Genomic DNA, 22,462 nt, shown 5'->3' on the forward strand with positions numbered 1-22,462 from the left:
TCCACAGTACACTCAATAAAATAAATCCTGTGGAATTACACGACTGGGGACTGAAACAGATTTGCCAGTTTGACGTTAAACCGAATGCGATTCCAACCAGGAATATTTTCTTGCCAATGAAGGACTCCAAAGCTCTGCAGGAAAAGCAAAGCGATGCTGCCCTATATCCACTGGTCCAAGCACCACCCTTCGGCCTTCCTCTTCCACCATTAAATATCTTCCCTCTTTCTTTGTAAAAGCCACGAACACAAACCAAATGTTCAAAGAGCTCTACCACGATCCCCATTATTAAAGTATGCCCCTCAAAACCTGCAGCGCTTACTGACAAGTAACTGCAGAAAAACATAAACCTGAGTGAAGTGTTTACTGTGATCATCTGACACTCTCCATCGTTCTATCGAGTATTCACACTATTCACGCATCTGTAAGATTTACGGAGGCAAAGAAGTCCACAGACTAAATCTACAAAGATCTACAAAGATCTACAAAGCTTAACTGAATCTAGTGGACACAAAGTCTCCAAATCAATCATCAGATGCCTCCCTCCATACCACCAAGATTTTTGGAAGGGATGCTGGAAAAATAAAAACATCGAAAGCAAGTAACAAAGAAAAGCACGTGGAGTTTGCCAAATGGCACTGGAACTTTGATTGAAACCAGGTGTCATGGTCAGATGAGACCAAAATTTAGCTGTTTGGCCGCAGACGGTGGTGCGTTCGCCATCGCAAGAAGACCGCTGTTACTTAAAGGGACATCATACCAACAGTAATGGTATATGGTGGTGGATCTTTGAGGTTATGAGTGCATTTTGCATCTACTGGTCCAGGGGCTCCTGTTAAGGACAATGGAATCATGAACTCGCTCCAGCAAGTACCAAGACATTTTGGCAAGCAAAAAAAAAAAAAAAAAAACCTGGTTCCCTCTGCCAGAAAGGTAAAATGTGGCTGCAAACAGATCTTCCAAAAAGACGGTGATCCCAAGCGTACCTCAAGATCAACCAACCAAATTTTAACTCACCACAAAATTACAGCTGCAATGGCCATCCTTCTACAAAAGCTGTGGCTAATTTTAGAGGGCAGTCCACAAGCACAGACCAAAGCATTGCAAGGACCTTGAAATAGTCTGTATGGGGGAATGGTCAAAGACCCCCAGTATGTTCCACAATCTCATAAAACCCTACGTGTGCAAAGGGAGCGTTCATAAAAGCACTGAAAAGAGGGGTGTCTTAGACATATTTTTGGGAAATAAATGTTTAATTTATAATTGAAATATAGGCAATGACAGAGGTTCTGATAAATTTGTGTGTCCAGTGTAATTGGTCAGATTTAACTTTCGTTTACTTACTTTACACAAGGTACATTAACAAAGGGCAACATACAACATTTATACTCTTTTATACCACAAACACAAAATCACGTAAACTTGCCGCATTTCAGTCATATGAATAAGTTACACAGAAACAGTTCTATGATCAGAACGGCAAGACGATAGCTCAAAATTATTACAGGCCAAAAACAAATAGCAGTGCTTGTATGTGCCAAATACCCTCCAGTACCCCTTTTCAAAATAATGTTATATAAATGGCTCCGCACAGATACACAGAACAGGCCAACAAATAATTGTGCAATAATGAATAAAGTAAATGAGCAATTTTTCCATTTCGAATGCAATCAGTGCCCCCCCCCCCATCCCCTCCCCCCTGTCCTCACCCCAACAAAATTTATTCAGGAAAAAAGAAAAAAAAGGAAAAACAACCTCCCCCAGTGTTTACAAACTGGCACCGCAAATTCTAAAAAGACCCATGTGGCGAAAGCAATGCCGTGGCAGCGTCTTCATGTGATTCGCTCGCCGGCCTTCCCAGCGAAAGATTAAGGGTTTAAGCATTACCCCAAACACCCAATCAGGAGAGGAGCCACGGCCTCTCGCTGATATTCACATTTTCCTTCGGGGAGGAATGGGGGGGGGGCGGGGGGGTGGCAACAAACGTTCCATCATCGCGCAGTTTCCCCCCTTACTGTATGTTCTTTGTGCGAAATAAAAAAGAAAAACCTTGTCCCAGAAGTGTAGGAAATTATTTTTCGAACGAGAGACAACACTTCCTTTCCCAGAACAATTTATCTCTCAGGCTGACAAGACTCCCTGCTATATTTACCCAACTAAATTTGCAGATGATATACTTCCAGCTGCACTCTATACACATGCCCCTGCCAATCACCGCGGAACAGAAGGAGGAGAATGGAACCTTTAACAACGGGCTGAGCCGCGGAGAAACACTTCCAAGCTAATCCACATTTCCTTCGCCGCTCGCTTTTGTTGTTAAAGGAGATAAAACGCACAGTGTGGAGGGAATTACAGGGGCTTTCATTAGCTGACAGCTGGGCCACCGTGGCCGCGGAGCACGATAGCCCGCCGCGGAGCACGATAGCCCAACCGCGGCGACTTCGGATAGAGATATTGCAGGGCGGAGAGGCTGCTCTCTTGTTTGTGGCGGTGCACCTTTTTTCACCTGACGCCGGGCACCTTGGTACTTTCGAGAGAAAAGAATGCAAACTACAGACGTGTGCGTGGGTGGATGTGGGTGTGTGTGTGTGGGTGGATGTGCGTGTGTGTGCGTGGGTGGATGTGCGTGTGCGTGTGTGTGTGTGGGTGGATGTGCGTGTGCATGTGTGCGTATACGTGTGAGCCCTACCTCATCCTTTAAAATTAAAACTAAAAACTCACATGAATCCCTGACAGAATTAAAAAACATTTTCAGAACAAAGATCCTCTTTGGGAAGGGCTGAGATATTTTCTTACTGGAAACACGATTTTTCAAATGAAAAGGAGAAATGAAAATGAAATCAGCACAGCCCATTAAAATAAGGAGAAGGATGTTCTCAGCGAGAAGCTACCTCTATGAAACAGAAGTACATACAGGGGAGGGGAGGGGGGGGGGGCTGGAGTGGGGAGAAATTGCTTGTTCCTGAAGCCTGGACCCAGAGCACTAACAAGGCCTTTGGTGTTTGGAGGATGAAAAAGCGTAGCGGATTCCTCCTGCCTGGGACCAGCCGTGCCTGTCCATCTCCACAGCATTCCCTGGAGAGAGCAGGGAGAGACCGGCGCTGGAGAGGGGGGGGTGGGGGGCAGGGGGGGGGGGCAGGGAGGGGCTGGCTGCCGCTGCCAGGTCTTCCATTGTGGAGGGATGACGACACTCAGGCAGACCAGAGCGCTCCCGTCTCCTCCCTCCCCACCCCCCACCCCACTAACGCAGGCCTGTCCGGCTGATCGCTCCGTGCAGCTGGCCCTCCTCGGACAGTCACGCTCTCCGACATTAACGGCATTTCCGCTTTCTTACGTCGCGTAGGGACGGGCGGTTAATCGCGGGCACCCCGAGGCAGGTTGGGCGGGGTCTCACACAATGCCTTTGTCTTCTCCAGGCCCTGTCTGTGCCAGTTCCAGTGCATTACATCTGTGAAAACTACTCGTGATAATACAATCTGAAGTCAATCAAAAAGGGGACATACCCCAAAATGAACCAGCTGTGCTTCAGTTTAATCAAAAATTTTGTGTGGAAATCAATGTAACTCACATACGGTGCTAAAACAAGAGGTAATTACTTGACGACACACAGGAAGCTCAGCCAAGGTTTACTCAACAACAACAACAAAGATGTAGCCAGTGACGCTGCGCACACGTTGGGCGACAGCCATCTCAGGCAATTATATCCTGAGGATCGTCTCACAGGTGTGCCTGCTCAGGGAAATCTACAGACCTCTGCTCAGGGAAATCTACAGACCTCTGCTCTGGGAAATCTACAGACCTCTGCTCAGGGAAATCTACAGACCTCTGCTCAGGGAAATCTACAGACCTCTGCTCAGGGAAATCTACAGACCTCTGCTCAGGGAAATCTACAGACCTCTGCTCAGGGAAATCTACAGACCTCTGCTCAGGGAAATCTACAGACCTCTGCTCAGGGAAATCTACAGACCTCTGCTCAGGGAAATCTACAGACCGAGCCGCTGCCCCTCATACGGCATCCTGAACTTCAGCCTGCACACCAGGCAGAAAGACAACCCCGCAGCCATTAGTAAAGGAGAAACAGCAATGCAATAGGCAAACCTTGATGGAACCTTAATGCAAAGCAAACCACGGAAACGGCTTTGCAAACTCCCTTTCCAGATAAAGTTTAAAAGGCGGGAACATTATACCGAAGCGCCAAATTTCTTCCTTGAAGGTAAACAAGTGCCTTCGTTTGCATACAGGGTTGATTATGGAATTAAAAAACTATCTCAGGCAGCCAAGGACATGAAGAAATACATTTATGTTTTCCCAGTTTTTCACTGCTTCATAATTCACTCCAATTTGGTGAAGAGCCCACAAGTGTCACTGTAAGCAACAAGGCCTAATAATGCATAAATCATGACAATATGCTCTCTAGGCATAATGCAACAAAATAAACATCTTAAATTCAACACTTTCCAATGAAAAAAGATTTATTCTTCGGCTTCTGAATATAAATTTATTTCCCACATAGACGGACTAAACCATTGTGGATCAATGGGGGTTCTCAATGCATTACCATTAATAAGTAAATGAATCATCAGGCCTATTTGCATCCATAGTGAATCTTGTGCTTGATGTTAAGAGGTTTTAAATTAACAGCTCATTTCTAGACAACTATATATTTTCTTCATATATAGCCTATATGATATATAGACGTGTTCAAGTTGCCAATAAGTTGCTCCAAGAAGAAAGGTTACGAACCACAAAATGTGCCACAAGTACTGTACAGCACAAATATGACCGCAATTTTTAGGGCTACACTAAATTTAATTCTAATGTACAATCTTGGCATTTTTGTAATGTAGGCTATATTTCACTTTTGGTTTTGCCCATCTCCAGTATACAGCTTAGCATGTTACAAGTATTACTCATCTGGACTGCAGTCCTCTGACAGAACCATGACTGCATAGAGCAGAAGGGTTTTGCCCCTCCAAACATTTAAATTCTGCAGACGTAAGGCAGTTCTCCAAAAGGACAACCCAAAATGCTGCTTGTAAAACCAAAGCACCAGCACACTATTTCCTGACTATTCAATTGCTATTATTCATTCTTTAAACTGAGCGTGTGTGTGTGTGTCTGTGTGTGCGCACATGCATGCATGTGTGTGCATAAGCGCACACACTTAACCATATTCGTAAAATAATCAAAACTGGGGGTCATTCAACAATGGATACATCGCTGAGCAGCGAGCGTCTTCATGTCGTGATGTTAGAACACCGGAGAACGCTAGCACAAAACAGCATAACATTTACCTTAGGCCTCCTGTTCATTACGAGGCATTTGGTTAAATGATGAACAAACGGAGATAGAGTTTCCATGGGACTGGAAATGATAAACTAAATAACCCCCAACAGTAAGACATTGGAAGGATAATATTGACAAATGCAAAAGGCCAGCTCTTCTCGGTGGAAATCTTGCGCGCACCTGATTAAATATGCTCTCGTTCTTTAGACAGAAAAGGCACTTTGTGCTCGCAGACTGAATGCGTTTAGCCTCTGGTCCCACCTGACCGAGGTTTATCCTCTGAATGTAGAGAGGAAAAAGAAAATTGAGCGTTAAATATTTGGCCTTCATTCTGAGCGCCTGCGACACTCTGATCATATGAAAACAGGATATTGCCGAATTCGGGTTATCTGCGGCATTATGGACACGAATAGGGCCGGTCTGAATTTCAGCCCAAACGCAAACGGAAACGGGTTTTAATAAAATCACTGCCAAGGCAGCCATTTTTCTGTATGTGCTATAAACGTGAAACAGGCCATAACCACAACTTCTGTCCCCAGCCTCGTGAACATAACTGTGCATACTAATGTGCATATTTCACGCTTCCAGGTCAAGGGCAGAGAACAGTCTGTCATAGGTTTACAGACTATTTGTATAATTGCATTTTATACTTCTGCAGTAGAATTACTTCCTCAGTATACCTACAAACTAAAGAGACGTCCACCACAACAATATCATCAGGTTTACCTCAGAAAATACTGCCCGTTCATGTTTGCCCCGTTTTATGATCCAGTCTCAAAAGTAACATTCATAAGGCCTGAATGGAGACAACGATTAATCTCTCCGATACTGCAGCATATATCCTGGCTCTGGCCTAAAGGGATATTCCACTTTGGTATAACACAAGTCATTTTGTGGAGCTTAACCCCACTGTATTTGCATAGCGTGAATACTACTAACTTCAGACGTCCCTGTTGACCATAACAGCAGCATAGTTCGTCCCAGCTCTCCGCTTCCCAACCCACTCCCATTTATTTTAGCAACCTCAGCAAAATCAATCGTTCGGTCAACGGGGACATCTGATGTTGCTAGTATTCACGCAACCCAGATACAACGTTGTGAGCTCCACACAATTACACCACAGATTTCAAGGTTAGAGAGAACTTTATTTAGGGGCAATTTTACTTTAAACACAGACTGTATGCCAACTATGATATGAAGTTAACATTTTCAACAGCACTTATGTAATTTTACTTATCAGTGGCTCAGACCAGGAAGGGAAAAAACAGGTTTTCCATTTGCATTTTTGTTGAAGGCAAAGGGACTGCTTTCCATGAGCACAGCTGGATTCTTAAACTTTAAAATTTCAAATATAAAGATAATGACAAGTAGCTGAGATCATCAATGCCAATGTCCACTACACATTAAAGAGGAGCACAGTCACTCCCATCACTGTTATCAGGAGCACATCCTGTCATTAGGACATTAAACAAATTATCTTCTTGGTGTTCGCATTACAATCTGAATATAGTAAAAATAAATGTCCTATGCATTTGGCCAAATTTTCCTTTCCTTTCAGTGTGAATTTTCCCCTTTAAGATGGCCAGTTGAGATGCGAGTAGTAAAATCCTGGATGGCTGCTGCAGGTTAACCTGCTGAATGTGGACATGCAGTAACAGTAGCCCAGCATTTGCACACGGCCAGCTGGCACCAGGCTGCAATTCACTGCACATCTACAAAGGCCAGCTGCGTGGATTTCAGAGCACGGGTCTGCTGCCAGCCACAGAGCGTACGCAGCCAGGAAAGATGGGTCTGCGTCTGGCCAGGACCGTCTTTAGGGTGGGACAACAGCCCCTCAAAGGACCCCCCCCCCCCCCCCCCACAGAGGCCCCACCCCTCAGCAGGCCCCACACACCCCCACCCCAACCCCCCTCCAAAAATCCAGAGCGACGGGCATCAAACAAACAAGGTGGTAAAGGCAAGCACAGTGGCCAAACCGGGGAGAATGACGGGCTGGAACAGCATCGAAAAACAACGAGGCCAACAACAATGGCGACAGGCCTATTGACTGTTACTGTACACAAGGACAGGTCAGTGGCCCTGATACTGGAAACATGGAGGAGGTGGACATGCGCCTACAGAGCCCACTAACAACTACACTTTTCCCCAAAAGCGCAGAAAATAAACCGTGTTCTGCTGAATTTCATCAGAGAAAACTGGTGGATGGAGAAACCGTTAAAAGGACTTGGATAGTGTCTTCAAAGGAAGCCTTCTGCTTCTGCTACTAATTATTTGGCTCAGACACTACATTGCTGGCAGCAGCAAATGATCAGACCACGGCTCAAATGACAAGCGCCACTTAGCTGTGCGTTCATACTCACAGGTCGTCCCATGAGCACATTTCAAATTTCACAACATGACTGGAGACAGAGACACTCCACTATGATAACAACTGATAAATAAAGGCACTGAGAAAACCTGAGGAAGGGTAGAAATATGGACTTCAGTTTCACACAGTAGACAGCTGCTTCATCATATATAAGATATGTTCTTTAAATATTTTAAATAGTGATGGTAGGGAAATTAATAATAATATCTGTTTAGTTTTTAAGATGGTTGTGTTGGCTGTGTATCCTACAGTCACCCCAGACCCTGACCCCCACCTCATAAAGGTGGGCCTGTGTCTGGCCATTGGTGACAGAGAAGAACAGTTCCGATCAATGTCGCCATACCTACCTCTTCTCCACTGTGGTCGACTGCATAAAATAATTCATTGTAATGGTAAAGTGGATCACCAAAGCAAAGGAGATCTAGGGAGAAACCATGGTTAGTTTGTGGGAACTAACCTTTAATATTGTTGAGTATCTCCTTCAGGTGGCTGAAGCTGTTGAGCAGTGGATCTTGTTCTTCATCCTGAAAAAAAGGTCAAGAAATAAACACTGAAAAGAGCTGCGTGAGTGACTCATGAGGAAATACACTAATAACTTGAGAAACTACAGTAAATCCTCAGAGAAGAATAATGTTCTACTGCTATCCTACTCATAGCTTATTTCATTATTGGTTATTATTATAGATGTAAAGATTTTATTATTGCTGTAAAAATTTTTACAGTTGCATAATAAGAGTCAGTGAAAAAAAGGCTAGCGTAAAATTGGTGCATTTTAAACATCGTTTTCTATGTTCAGAGTTCAGATGTTCGAAAGCACCGCCAACCCTGAAAGGTTTGCATTTCTGAGGTTCTACTGCATAACAAAAAAAAAAAGCTGAGTGTTTTTGTTCCTGCAGAAACCACTGAGTGCAGCCAAGTTCAGAGACCTGAGCTGGTATGTGAAAGTCTGCTATGGACTCTCCCATGGCTGGGAACCTTGGTCTTCAGCTCACAGTAGGGCCACAGTTCAAAACCTACAGCAGCCCCACCCCTGAGTTATCAATCCAGGCTTTACTGAACATTTCACGTTTATTAAAATATGTACTCATAGAGAGTGGATACAGCTAGCATGCAGTGTTTCACACCATTCCATACAATACGAATGTACAACGCTTTAAGACTTCTAAAAAAATCGGGGTCACACTTACCAAAGGAGTGTGGGTACTCCATCTGGAATTCCGCTTAATCGCACCCACGACAGCACTTATCTCCCCCTGAACAATGTATATATTCTTGTCCACCATGATGGTACCTAAAAGAAAACAAACAGCATTAAAAGAAAGACATTTTAAACCTTGCGTCAAAACTCCCTTACATCGTTTCTGAGATGTGCATGTTTGTAGCAGCACTGTCCCTCTTTTGCCTTCCCTTAGCAGGGAAGCCAATTCAGACCTACAGCAGATGACTAGGCTCACAATGCAAAGGTAACTATAGTTTGTTTACGCTGTAATTTCTCACTGTGTAGTTATACTAGAAATCATCAGAAATCAGCAGAAAGGGGCAAATACTGCAGCAACAGCAATCACAGCCAGCAGGGTCATGACATAACAGGGCCAAAGTCCAGGTGGAAGAACCACTAAATTGTAAATGGACTGCATTTAGCTATATAGTGCTTTTATCCAAAGCGCTTTATAACTGATGCCTCTCATTCACCCATTCACACACACATTCACACACCAACGGTGAAAGGCTGCCATGCAAGGTACCAATCAGCTCGTTGGGAGCAATTAGGGGTTAGGTGTCTTGCTCAGGGACACTTCGACACGCCCAGGGCGGGGGATCAAACCGGCAACCTTTCTGACTGCCAGACAACCGCTCTTACCTCCTGAGCAATTTCGCCCACTAATGACAATGACATACTGATATTAACTATGTATAGCCTACACCTTACTGCTCCTTTGAGTAACCTGTTCTACAAATGTCTGAATGAGCACAGTGAAATTCAGTCAGAGCTTTTGTTATATACAAAAATGACACATTCAAAAAAACCAAACATAATTTATATTCTGACCACACACCAATTATATTTTATTTATTATTTACTTGAGCAGAGCACGCAATTACAAACAATATTTCAGTATACAGAAAAATACTGTCTGCAATGGCAATCAAAAGAATCTGAACAGGAGTTTTCTCCTGCAGCTGAGATACAGTGGGCAAATGTGCATTTCACACACCTCAGAGTAAGCCTGTGGATTTGTCCAAAGCACTTGATCCTACAAACCAAATCAGCATAATGTTATCTGGCCAGCGACTGAACAATGCATCAACGACTCAGGGCAACCAAACTATATCAGCTCGACACACTGTTAATATTTGTGCAGGAGTTTCACCATGCACCTCAAAATGGGAGGCTTAACCTTTCAGTGGGCCAGAAAAAAGTAGATCCGACACGTGCAGGAGGATATTAGAGAACAGTAGCTGGGGGGAAGGGGCTGGGGTAGGAGCAGCTGAATTTGGCTGAAATTCATGAAAATAAGATTTCCTATAATATCACGTAGGACGGTGAGGACAGTCCTCTGATGACATGCCTTTGTTTGCCCTGTCACTTTAAATGAGCATTCATTAACATTTTGCCTGACAAATTATCCCTTCCAAAATATACAAATCTATTAGTTTACAAAGAGGTCCACACAATTACGTCAGACATTAAGAAAACACTATTATCAGTGAATTCTTTCACAACGCAGGCAGGAAAAGTAATCAATGCGTCAGTTCTCAAATAATAAAAAAAAATGGCTTATTATACTCATTTTAACTCGGTTGCTTCAGAATTGAATCTGATGTTACTGACCGTGCACATAATGACTATGACAGGGCTACTGAACAGGTGACCTGTTACTAATGTGTGTCTGACCATTTGATCACTGAGGAGATTAAGATATAGGCTACTATTCAGAAGCATTAAAATAATTACTATGCCCAGATCTGCATTTGACCTGTCAGCACACCTTCCACTAGTAAAAGCATGTAATGGCTACGCAGTAAAAAAGCATCTACTTCCTTTAAACGATGTATACATGTTAAACATACATTGTTTCACCAATAGTATGTGGAACATTTTTGGACCATAGGCACCATGTCTAAAATACATCTGGCCCCCCAAGATGTAGATGAAGACCTATTGCATTAGTCATAAGGCAAAGGCAATTCTGTTGCTGTGAGACCATACTTGTTTCCCCCACCGAGAAATTACTTATGCTTCCTGTTGAATATACTATGGGATGTATCATCAGGAAAAAGGGAACTCAAACTGTTTGACCGCACAGATGTAAATAAGTTGGCCAATCGTCTGAGCACAGTGTGACAGCAGAAATCACCAGATCTGATGCAAGGCAGGTCTAAATTAATGAGGATCCATTACAACAATGGATCATCGGACAAGTAGGAACCAAGGGACACATCTCCACAAAACAGAGAATCATTTAAGGATGAGATCCAAATTAAACACGCAGAAGAGATGTTTGTCACTGGCAAATCAAGGCAAGGTAACAGAAATCAATCCCCACGCGTGAGACAGAGCTCACAATAAACTGAAAATCGGTTTGATTACCTCATTATGCACAGGAAATGAGGTAAGGCTGCACAGGGATAGTACCGTCTCTCTGAACAGAGAGGCAGGTGCAGTCTCTTTCTTTCTGTTCTGCAGGCTTGAGTGGCTGCTGTTCGTTTCCACCACTGCTCTCACCTGTGTTTTTTAACATGTAACATGTATGTGGGGCCCTTTTATTTTGTTAACTGGCGAAGGCCATGGCAGTCGAAAGACATGGCATTGTCTTACGAAAGAGTGTAATAACTAGTAATAAAATATGAAAAGAATAAAATACATTTTACATACGTATAAACCAGTAAGATGTCTCCTAAAAACATTTACAATCATTATTTATTACTCCATCAGGTATGCTGACACTGCACAGGTGCAAACTGCAAACCTGGTCAAAGTGGCAATTTTCACCTTTTTTTGATTCACCTGAACGATCCTTTTTTTCTCTCCTACATGATCAAAGGTCAGAGAGTCGGCTGCATCCACAGCCCTCAATCGCCTAGCCCTGCAGCACTTATTTTCACTTCAAACTTTTTTTCTGGATTTTCTGGATTCTCTGCAATCGATTTTGAACTCGCCTGACATGTTTTTCACGCAGGAGTGAAGGCTAATGTGAGTGCGTCACAAGATTGTCAGGTTACAGCTGCATCTTGTGTGTATAGAGAGCAAGAAGATCACGTATGATCGGTGTGATTTCTACATATGATTCAGGTAATCTCAGATTTTTTTTTTTTTTTTTCCCACATGCTTCAACTCAAATACATCACCAGAGGCTGAACACACCAGAAATGGAACATCTGATCAGAACAGCCAAATCCTTAAGACGTCACTCAGCTTTTGGGCTTGTTAGCATGTGCAGAATCAGGAGTTGCACGCAAGACCACTGACCAATCCAACTGATTAGTCTCACACAGACGCAGTCTGCAAGATTCTAGGGAGAGAGCCCATGACCCATATAACCTCAGCTGAAATTACATAAGAATGCTTTTAACACTAATGAAAGCGAAACCAGTAGAATATTCCTCTTTGAGAGGGCCTAATTAAGGTTACACTTGTTATTAAGCAGAGTTCTGATCTGCAAGCAGAAACCCAAGAGGCGGGAAGGGACATACTCATTTACAGACATTACATTCAGGCATTTCGGCAGAGCTTCTTACAGGACTGTTTACACAACTCTTTTACATACACTTTTACATTGTATCCATTTATACACTGATATATACTGAAGCAATGCAGGTTAAGCACCTTTGTTCAAGGGTACAACGGGAGTGGCCTATCCAAATAGACTCGACCTTCGGTACAAGTCAGTCTCCCACCCACTGTGCCACACTCCGTCCTATACTCAATTGCATTCCACAGGCCAATCACCTTAATTCTATTTCTCAGACATGCAACATGCTTTCGTGGCAATGTGTAGACAATTCTTACATGTAGATACTGCATTCTATTAAAAGCACTGAAACAGAATACTTATCTATGAAAATAAACATACACCACTGGGGCGAATAATCAAAAAAATTGCATATCCCTATTTCCATTTGTACCTATAAACTGATATACTGTAGAGTACAAGCACGCTTTTGAAATGCACTGTTTGACAAGCCACTGGCATGTAAGAAAACTGGAGAAGTGAGGAACTAAGGAAGCCAGTCATCATCACAATAGATTGTTGCCTTCGGGGAAGAGTCAGTCTACAGTCCACGTACCCGCCCTGAGAAAAATGCTGATGAGGAGGAACTCAACGTTATTTCATAATGTTAAAAGAGCATCAGTTCACATTGAGTGTGCTGATAAGACATTAATAAATGCCCCCAACAAGCCTGCCTTACTGTCATTGCAGTGTTTGGCCTACAATGAACCCCCCCACCCGGCATGTCAGCTCACCAAGTAGTGACAGCTAATAAATTGGTTAAAAGGTGAACTGTGGTTGCAGGTGGCAGACATTTCTAATAATACTTGCCCTAACCAATAATTCCCCGTTACTTAAATGCATTAGCTACAATGTGCAACCTTTGACACTACCACAACAAAAGTATGTGGCTACTTAACCGACCATCGCTTCAAAGCTAGTTAAATTCTCTCGCTTTGGGACGTAACTTATGTCACTTCATAGTCAACAGCTAACACAGCAAACTGGTCGATAAGGAAACCAGGCCTTCATAGCTAGCTTGCTAGTTCCCAAAAAAAGTTACCTTATTAGGTGGCCTATGTAGCTAACGTATTTTCTTAGCTACCTGGCTACATTACCATACTGACAACAAAAAGCGTAACAAATGCTAATATTTTCCTAGAAAATATGTCTTTCTCGCTAAAGATGTTGCTCTCTTCTTAGGGCTGACATCCAATGAGCTAACGTTAGCTAAACCACTAGTTAATGTCGACAGCACTGCAATGTCTGGCCTGGAAGTGGATTCAAAGTTCTATTATTACTCACGAAAGGTACGAACTTCTCCTTTAGCTAGCAGACGCAACACTTCGTATGCAGCCTTTAATGTCAACTTGGCTATTAACCAATACAGACTAAGGTCCACCTAACAGCGGTTAACATGTAATTGTAAAGAATCTCGCTTGCTAGCTAGCTAACATTAGTATTGTTGTTAGCTAGCAACTGTAACTTACCAGACAGTGCAGCTAGCTAACAAGTAGTCCTTGCACCATAGAACCTTGCTAGCTGCCCAACTAGAGTATTCACATTAGAAATCCACAGAACAACACCAATAACATTTCCAAGATGTCACCAGATTTATTCATTTAAAATTGTACAAAACACATTGGAATTGACAAAGTGTTGTCCTACCTGTACGGGTGCGCATCCAAGATGGCGGCCTACTCAATTTCAACTGATTTAGCTAGCTAGCCAGCCAGCGATAATGACTGAAAATAAATTAATTAATTACCACATACGGGCAAGCAGATGCTATTAAAACATTCCAGCGACTGAAATGTTTACACTTGAAATTACTCCATTAATGAAAAATACATTAAACTTTGGCTGAGGCCTGAAAACTGAAGAACCGAATATTAAGAACTGTAAACCAGTAACCGGCTCTCAGGCTGGACTTGGTAAACTCAGTGACGTGGAAGAGCAGACCTGGGCCTACCTACCTTGCTGACTTGAAACGTGACAGCTAGATTTTTTAGCCAATCATAGGAAACTATCCTTTTGCGTACACGCTACACATTTCGTTAAATGAAACGGTATTTTATGTCTTTAAATCAAATGAAATCTTGCTGAAGACATTTTTAGTCGGAGTATACTTGTTCAAATTGCTGCATAAAAATGTCTGAAAAACGAAGCGAATAATTCAACTTTGAGAGGTCCGTGTCCAACGAGGCGGGATCTGGCCGATATCATGTTCGGTTATCCTACTGAGTAGGTTTTCCTTGATGACGACAGCGTTGAGGGTATCCTCAAATATGGTATTGTAAAACGACAACATTTTTTTCAAGGATGTAAACACCTAACTGTCAACGTCAATGTTATAGCTAAGGTGAACATAAATTTACACTAGTGGCTGTTTCCAGCCAATACAAATTGCAACTGACATACCGCTCTTATAAATGCTTGAAATTAATTTAATAGACCATGAAAATGGGTGATTTAATTGAACTGATTTCACGATATGTAAAATCAAAAAATATATTTTAATTATAACAGCCGGTTGTAATTAAAATATTTGTATTATAATACAGAACATTTTATGCTGTATCAACGTATAATGTCATTTTTAGAAGGAGTTAATATTTTATGATATGTAACAACTTTCAAAATGCACCTACTGGGTTGAAATTGCTATAGGCCACTCCTGTGAAATACTTGAGGTTATAAGGATTAAAAACGTTTTGGGCAGAGGCTCAGACAGTAGTGGGGGACCCCTGTGTGGGCCCGTTTTTGTTCAAACCAAGACTGCAAATGAATTGAAATGCAGCAAGCTCTTAAGTATACGTAAGATTTTTTGAGGGATGGATGACACACTCCCATGGTGTCAAATTATATGAAATGAGATCATACCAAAATCTAATTAGATCAATCAAATTAGAGATATTTTAGATGCTCACAGACATTTCTAGTCCCCAGGAGATTTTATATTGTAACACCTTCGGCATTTGGGTGTTGGTGGTCAAGTGACTCCAAAACAGCTTGTGCAGCTGCAAAGTTGCTTGTACAGTGACTTTTTAAGGGTCGTCTTTTTCTCTTACTCCTGTTTTGCATAGGAGTGCTGTGGACACCTGGGATGTAAGCTCATTCATGTTGTTTCTCACTTTTACATCAGTAAGCTGTGGATTCATCATTTATTTTGGCTCAAGGAGCACCTTGATACTCTCCTTTTTCAACGGATTGATACACTGAGGACCTGGTGTCATCTAATCACAGTTTGTACAGAGATGTTGTTGTGGTTGTACATATGTCTATTATCTGACTAAAATATTTCATTTAATATTATTTTCAACTGGAACTATTTCCTTTGGGACATACAACCTGAAGCCGCCACGCCCAAGGAAATAAGTACCACAACAATATAAAAACTTAACTTTATGTTTATAATTGCATACGCAATAGTATTGTATACACAATAAAATGAATCTGTTCATACTGTATGCACAGTCTCTGGAAATTTAATGGCACTGTATAAGTTACTTGAAAGGAACGCATATCCTGGCCCCAATCAACAGGTGCAATATCTATAACACAGATTTATTTTTTTTCTGTTCGCCATCTGATGTGACTGTATTGAATTTTGTTTCAGACACCCAGTAGCAACTCTTTCCAATCAAAGCTCTCTATTTGTTCTCGTGCAAAGTGTTTGATCACCTGCTGGGTTTGTAATCGCAACATTCCTGCAAACAAAGACATCTGCAAACAAAGGCATGTCACTCCTAGGCAGGCTAATGTATGAACAGCCCTGAAATGAACAGTACTAGGGAAAATTTTGCAAGTACAGTTTGTTACGTCCGTGCGTACAGCACCTGATAGGACCTTGTAGAGCTGTGCTTTACAAAGAGTGACTTCCGGTTAAATCAAAATATATAGTGAACTGTACAGCCTGAGGACTGAACAGTAGATTTCATTTTCATAAACCATGATGGTCATAAAATCTCAAAAATGTGCTGATACTGTATACATTTCACCAATATACTGCTCTCGATATTCTGCAGAGGATAATTAATAGTCAAGGTTTGGCATAGCCCATTTTTGAAGGGTGTAGTGTGGAACTCAATCCATGTGATCGTGTGGTTTGGTCTGATGTTATGCATATAAAATACAGTGAAATATAGGGCCAAAACGAACACTTCCTATTCTGATCTATTTACTGTATCTATGAATGATACCATGACACAAAGTGCTTATTCACGAGTAGACCTAAGGAAAATGTATTGATCCGCATTTTGCTGTTTTGAGACTTCATCATGTGGTCTGGATGAAAGGTCAAGTGATCACAGATAAATGACTTTCTGAGAGCTTTGCACAAAGTGTGCAAAGATGAACAAAGAGCAGATTCATTCTACCGTGTCTTTTAGAACCTAAGTAGGGCTTCCAGATTCTAATAGAACCCACAATGCTCAAGAGACTCAGTAATTAGCCATGTGGCAGACTTGGACCCTTCAGCCAGCCCTACTGTGCATAAGTCTGGTGACAACCGCATGCACAACTGTGGTGAGCATGCACAATCTTCTGCCCTTAACTGAAGGGAGGAACTTTGCCTTGTTTTTTTTTGTTGTTTTTTTTTACTGTGTTTTGTGTATTTAATAATGGTAACATTACATTAAAAACCTATTGTTTACTGAATGAGTGGGCGAATCACAGGCTTTCTTTGATTGTTGGCCTTTGTGCGAACTTTACATTTCAGAGTACAGTTGAAAGAACACGCCATAAAGCCAGACACCATTATATATTCAATATAAGAGCACTTATAAAGAGTTGGCTTGGCCCTTTTCACTAAATTAAAAAATATATTTTAAGGCAGAACATTTTCTGAGAACATAAAACCATAAATCACAATTAGAATTTTATTCTTAAATTTCTTCAATATCACAAAAGTATTGTGTGTATACGTATGCGTATTTTTAATAGATTTTATTTTTATGGGTCATTTTTTAAATTTATTTGTGTTTTCATTCACTGCACATGTTTTTAGTATTCTGCCAGTCAGGTAAATCTGCATTGTAGCAGATTAATAGCAATAACTGTAACTCTGATGGCTGTGGAAATATATAAAAGTAGTTGGTGGCCAAAAAAAGGGTAAAATCTTCATCTCACACAGCTGAAAATGCTCTAAAATTAAGCCAAAGACACTTTGCTACTGTCCATCTGGGGCTGGCAATGAGATATACTGGAAGCAGACTGGCCAACTGTATGGCAGCTGAAGCCATTCTATCCAGTTTTCCAGTCCTCTTTTATCAAAAATAGCACACCCAGAACTGGTAAGAGAAACTAAATCATCTCATTCAAAAGAACGACTGTCTGAATCCGTTGGTTACTGTAAGTGTCTGGCTTTAGCAAAAGCCTATAGACAATGCGGCCCATCGGGAGTAGGGTTGAACAACGCTGCCTATTGCTATTGCTTGAGGTTATTGCCAAGAAGAAGAAGACAGAAAGCGCAATATTTTCACCGTGTTCATTTAGCTCTCTTAAGTAACTCTTAAGATATGTAGTCACTTAAGACACAGACAGAGGGGTAGTGGATAAAACCAATGGACAGCACAGAGATTACATTTCCCACCTAGGGGAGAAAGAGAAGGGATTAGCCCTGTGGTGCTCTGCAGACAGCCCTGCAGCTCTACGAGAAAAGAGTACCTTGAAGGCATGACTATCTGGACTAAGTAAGACCAATAATTGATCCACTGAAGTCCTGTAATACAGCATTTATAGATTGAACAAAGAGGGGACACTGCAATGGCCCAAGTCAGTGCAAAGCAGACTCATAATCCTCATACCACAGTTGCCCACTCCATGGTCCTGGATGGTTGACACAAGTTTTCCAACTGTCTTTCATGGAATAACAGTCCTAAAGCTGCGATGGGTCTTTAAATTACATTACGATTAAGGCCCCAATGGTTATCGAGCACTGAAGTCAGATTAGTTTTAAATCTCCTTGACTGCAGATCTCTAAGATAAACACTGAGCATCTTCAGTGCATGCTGTACCGGAAGGCTCGGAGTCCCATCTGAACACGTTAAAGACAATAGGTTAATTATACCCTTCACATGCATTCAGAGCAAAGATATGTATTTAACCAGGTGAAGCAATAAAGTGCTCTTTAACGTGGCTCTCTCGTGCCTCATAAATTACAGATCAGCTGACAGAGACGATCTCTTAATTGCAATAACTTCCCTCAGTATGGTGGAGCACAGAGATACTAAAATGATTGGCCATATTATTGCTCCTCGCAAAATAATTAGGCTACCCAATAATAATCCGACCAAAATTTTTTTTATGGAATTTGCATGGCAAATTGCATTAATTAACTGGTAATAGTAATCCATTAAAATAATAAGTATACGTTCAGGCAGCTCAGTGTCTGTTTGAAATTGCATTTTGAATGTATACATGGAAAAACAAGCCGTATGCCTACTTTTTTTTCCTTTTAATAAATTGGGGCTTGCTTAGGGCGCGTTTGTGCAAGTCTGCGTTATTTCCTCGGTCTCTTAATTAATTATACTTGGCCGCGTGTCTTCATGAAATTCAATACTTATAAGCTAAGAAAGCGATACAATATTTCCAAATTTGCCTTGAGAAACACGACGCTTGTTACTGGCGGAATGTTATTAAACATCTGATTCCTGACATTTGTGAACGTGTTCCACGTACGACTCCAGACCTCCTCCTGTATTAAGCCTTGGGTAGCCCATACCAACAAGACAGGACAATTTAGCATGACCCGACAATGGACTTCAGGAGAAGAATGAGATGAGAAGAATGACTAAACTCATTTTTCTATCATTATCGGTATAATCGTTTTGATTATGCGTAACAACCTACCGTATAGTATTAACGTATTGCCCTGTTTATCTTAATGTGCTATTTAAGAATTTGTCTGAGCGTTTCCCCAAATGTGGGCAATTTGCGCTTGTGGGCAACTGAGCGTAAGCTTCAGGAGGTAGGTTTTTTTTTAAATGATATTCAATGATATTCATCAAAATTGGTGGTTTTGTCAGCGATAGTCTACAGCTCAATGCAAATTGAATTTTTTTTAAAAAGTGGGTATCTGATCTGATGAGGGTAATGGAGAAAACTAGCGCTCCAAAGAACAGGCTCCAGCGCTCCGAGTATTATCCTAGCTAATTCCTGGTAACCATGAAACGCGGGGAGAGAAAAGGGGGTGAGCGCCAGGGAGGCGTTGATAGCGAACAGAGTGTGTGTGTGTGTGTGCAAGTAAATGCAGTGAAGTGGGCAGTCCTCCGCGGTGGACCTGTCGCACAAGATATTTAGCATAAAGTCAGTCCCCCGCTTCACGGGGATCTCTTAAGCCCTCACTCTTCGGTCGTCTTCATGTCAGACAACATTGAAAGAAGGAAACTGGCGGTTTTTTCTTTACAAGCAAAGGAACTTTCTATCTGACAATAAGAATACAGGACAACAATCAATCCTCACTAAACTTGTCTTTTCGGGGATTAATCTGTTCTAAACTGGGATTCAATGTAAGTGAACTACTTTGCCAATCTCAGTTCTTTGAAAACACGGTAGTTTTATGTGTTTTGTATAACAGTAAAACGGTGGGAAAAGTGGTATCATGTTAGTTTTTTTTTACAGCTTTGACACAGCTTTGGTTCTGGAGATGACAAGCTCTAACCAACCATTTTGTGTATTCGAAGTCGAGGCTGCGCACATTTTTAGTTCTCTCAAAGCGCCTCATATAGCATTATTCAAAAATGCCTCATTTGTCCTAGAAATGTACTTTGTCTGTTTTAAAATAAGAGCATAGTTTTGGGGAAACCGATAGAACCGAACTGTCAGACCACAGAGCGTGTCTTACCGACATATGTGATGATGATGAAGGTGATGGTGAACGCTACACGTCGTGTACCAATACCATGGAACTTTGTCAATCGGTTTATTAAACTTATAAGACGGATTCATTATTAAGCTATATGCCTATTTTATTTGGCCATCTTGTTAGCATCATTAGGCGGTTTTTAAAATCTGTTAACGTGCCTTAAACCATACTACCGTCGCACACAAGAGGCGGAAATAAAATGGGCAATTGATAGTAGGTTCTATGAGGTTCATCTTCCATCCACGGTAAAATATAGTTTGGAGTATACAGAAGCTATTTAAAGTCATTAAAATATCTGCGTGGATTCAGCTATAGTGAGAAATGCATGTGACAAGTTGTAGGCTAGATGTGTAATATTTTTATAATCCTTAAAGCAAAGTTAGCCTACTTCTTAATACAGTAACCCCAGAAATCGCCTGTAGCTTCAAGTGCAGTTTCAGTCTGTCTTACAACTATGTAGCCTACCCCTTAGCCGTCGGTATGCCAATTTCTTACTGATCTCAGGACAGCCTGTTCAGTAACCATTAGATTACTGTGTGCTAAACGGTCGATTTTAGGACGTTTTAGAGAATGGAAGTTCTTACATAGTTTAAAAATGTGCAACATAAGGCGGGTAGAACTTTCAAACCTATGAACAGTTGTGCTTTGGCAGACATTGTGATAAAGACCAATTTGTGTTTAGTAGCCTATTATAAAAGCCACATTCAAATAAAACAGTGCGATTGCGTGAACATAAACTTTTTTAACGTTTTAAACTGCATACACATGAGTATATCCGAAAGGCGGTGCAGTTCAAACAAATATTTGTCAACTATAATAGTCTGCGCTTCGTGTGTCCCTTAAGCGTAACATTGGCATAGTCTACGTAGGCCTATCCTGCAGATTTATTTATTGAATTTCAAACTTATTTTTTCTTCTTTACAAAGCTTCGGCTATGCCCGATGACCCAACTTGGGTGTATTTTAATTTGTTGTACGGACGTTAACAAAGAGAAATTTTAGAGGTCAATCTTTGGGGGATCTATTCAAAATTGATAGGTGGCAGGTGCTCTCGGGTCACAAGAGACTGCGGTATGAAAAACAGACCCTTTATGCGCCCCTCAATCTCTCTCTCTCTCTCTCCCTCTCTCGCTCTCTCTCTCTCTCTCTCTCTCACACACACACACACACACAACTTCTTTATGGATTCTATAAGCAGTATATGTTTCCATCCGAGCGTGTTTAAAGAAACCTCTAGCCTATATTTTAAGGCACGCAATATTTTTTTAATTTGCAATGGTAATATCCTGTCGAATGTAGCCTATGCATGGATATGCTTTAAAATAGGCTATAGCTTGATTTTTTGTATCGTTTTCTTTCTTTCCTGGATGCGAAAATGTCAACTGTATACAATGTATTACCGCGCTGTAATAAAATAAAAACAAGCTCTGGCATAAAAGCATGTTAAACATAGAAACATTTATAACAGACGTATAAAATAATGCTCAAAATGTAGGCTATTATACAGCTTGTATGTATTATACTGTCCGACAATGCACGTAGCCTACACAACCGAATCGTAACACAGAATTCTTTATCAGTAATTGTTGAACTATGAACATGTATTTCCCCCGTTATTAATATTAGTGTATATTGTCCGTAAACGGCCTATAACAGATTATGATCAATAATCCTCGTCATGTGTGCCTATTCCTTTTCGAATTATCTAATACATTTTTGTTTTGACCCACATTTGGCGATTTTTAAATAGGCCCACGTTAAACAAAATTAACTTCCACCCTGTGCCTCGCCACGAGCCCGGTTTGTTTGATTGTTTTGATCTTACAATTTGCCGAGATCCGTAGGCTAGGGAGTGCAAAGAGTGCACTTTTAATTCAACACTATTTGGGAAAACTATTTCGAGAACATAATTCAGAGTAAATGACTGACATTATTCTCTGATGTCTGTGGATGGCGGAGATATGGGAAAGCACAGTTTTAGACTCAATGTATAATCTCGCCAATTCTGTGAGATTGCAACAAGTCAAGTGTTAGAGGGTAATTATATGTTCATTCACTCAGCTTTGTCAATGGTCAAATGGGTCACGTGAATTTGAATATGCCAAATAATCCCTGCTTTTTAATTCACAACATTTGTGCAAATTTTGTTGATTGACTTAATATTGAACCGAATAATGCAAATCAGCTCTGAAAGAATGTTTTACACTGACAGTAGGCTACACATTTCCTA

The 22,462-nt window shown here is 41.3% G+C and overlaps 2 protein-coding genes across 2 annotated transcripts in view; one reads left to right on the plus strand and one right to left on the minus strand.

Moving 5' to 3' along the window:
- Positions 1-14,320, minus strand: part of gbf1 (golgi brefeldin A resistant guanine nucleotide exchange factor 1) — a 105,296-nt gene extending 90,976 nt beyond the window's left edge. The window contains 3 exon segments of the mRNA XM_064318117.1: positions 8,112-8,178; positions 8,842-8,945; positions 14,035-14,320. Coding sequence (XP_064174187.1) covers positions 8,112-8,178; positions 8,842-8,945; positions 14,035-14,050 — 187 coding nt within the window. The 5' untranslated portion in view covers positions 14,051-14,320.
- A 5,284-nt stretch (positions 14,321-19,604) lies between these two features.
- The window catches only part of pitx3 (paired-like homeodomain 3), a 29,925-nt gene continuing 27,067 nt past the window's right edge, over positions 19,605-22,462 (plus strand). The window contains exon 1 of the mRNA XM_064317259.1: positions 19,605-19,877. The gene's annotated coding sequence lies outside the window, so the exon portion shown is untranslated. The remainder of the gene's footprint in view (positions 19,878-22,462) is intronic.

The sequence above is a fragment of the Anguilla rostrata genome, chromosome 18 (assembly GCF_018555375.3).
Source record: "Anguilla rostrata isolate EN2019 chromosome 18, ASM1855537v3, whole genome shotgun sequence".
Lineage (NCBI taxonomy): Eukaryota > Metazoa > Chordata > Actinopteri > Anguilliformes > Anguillidae > Anguilla > Anguilla rostrata.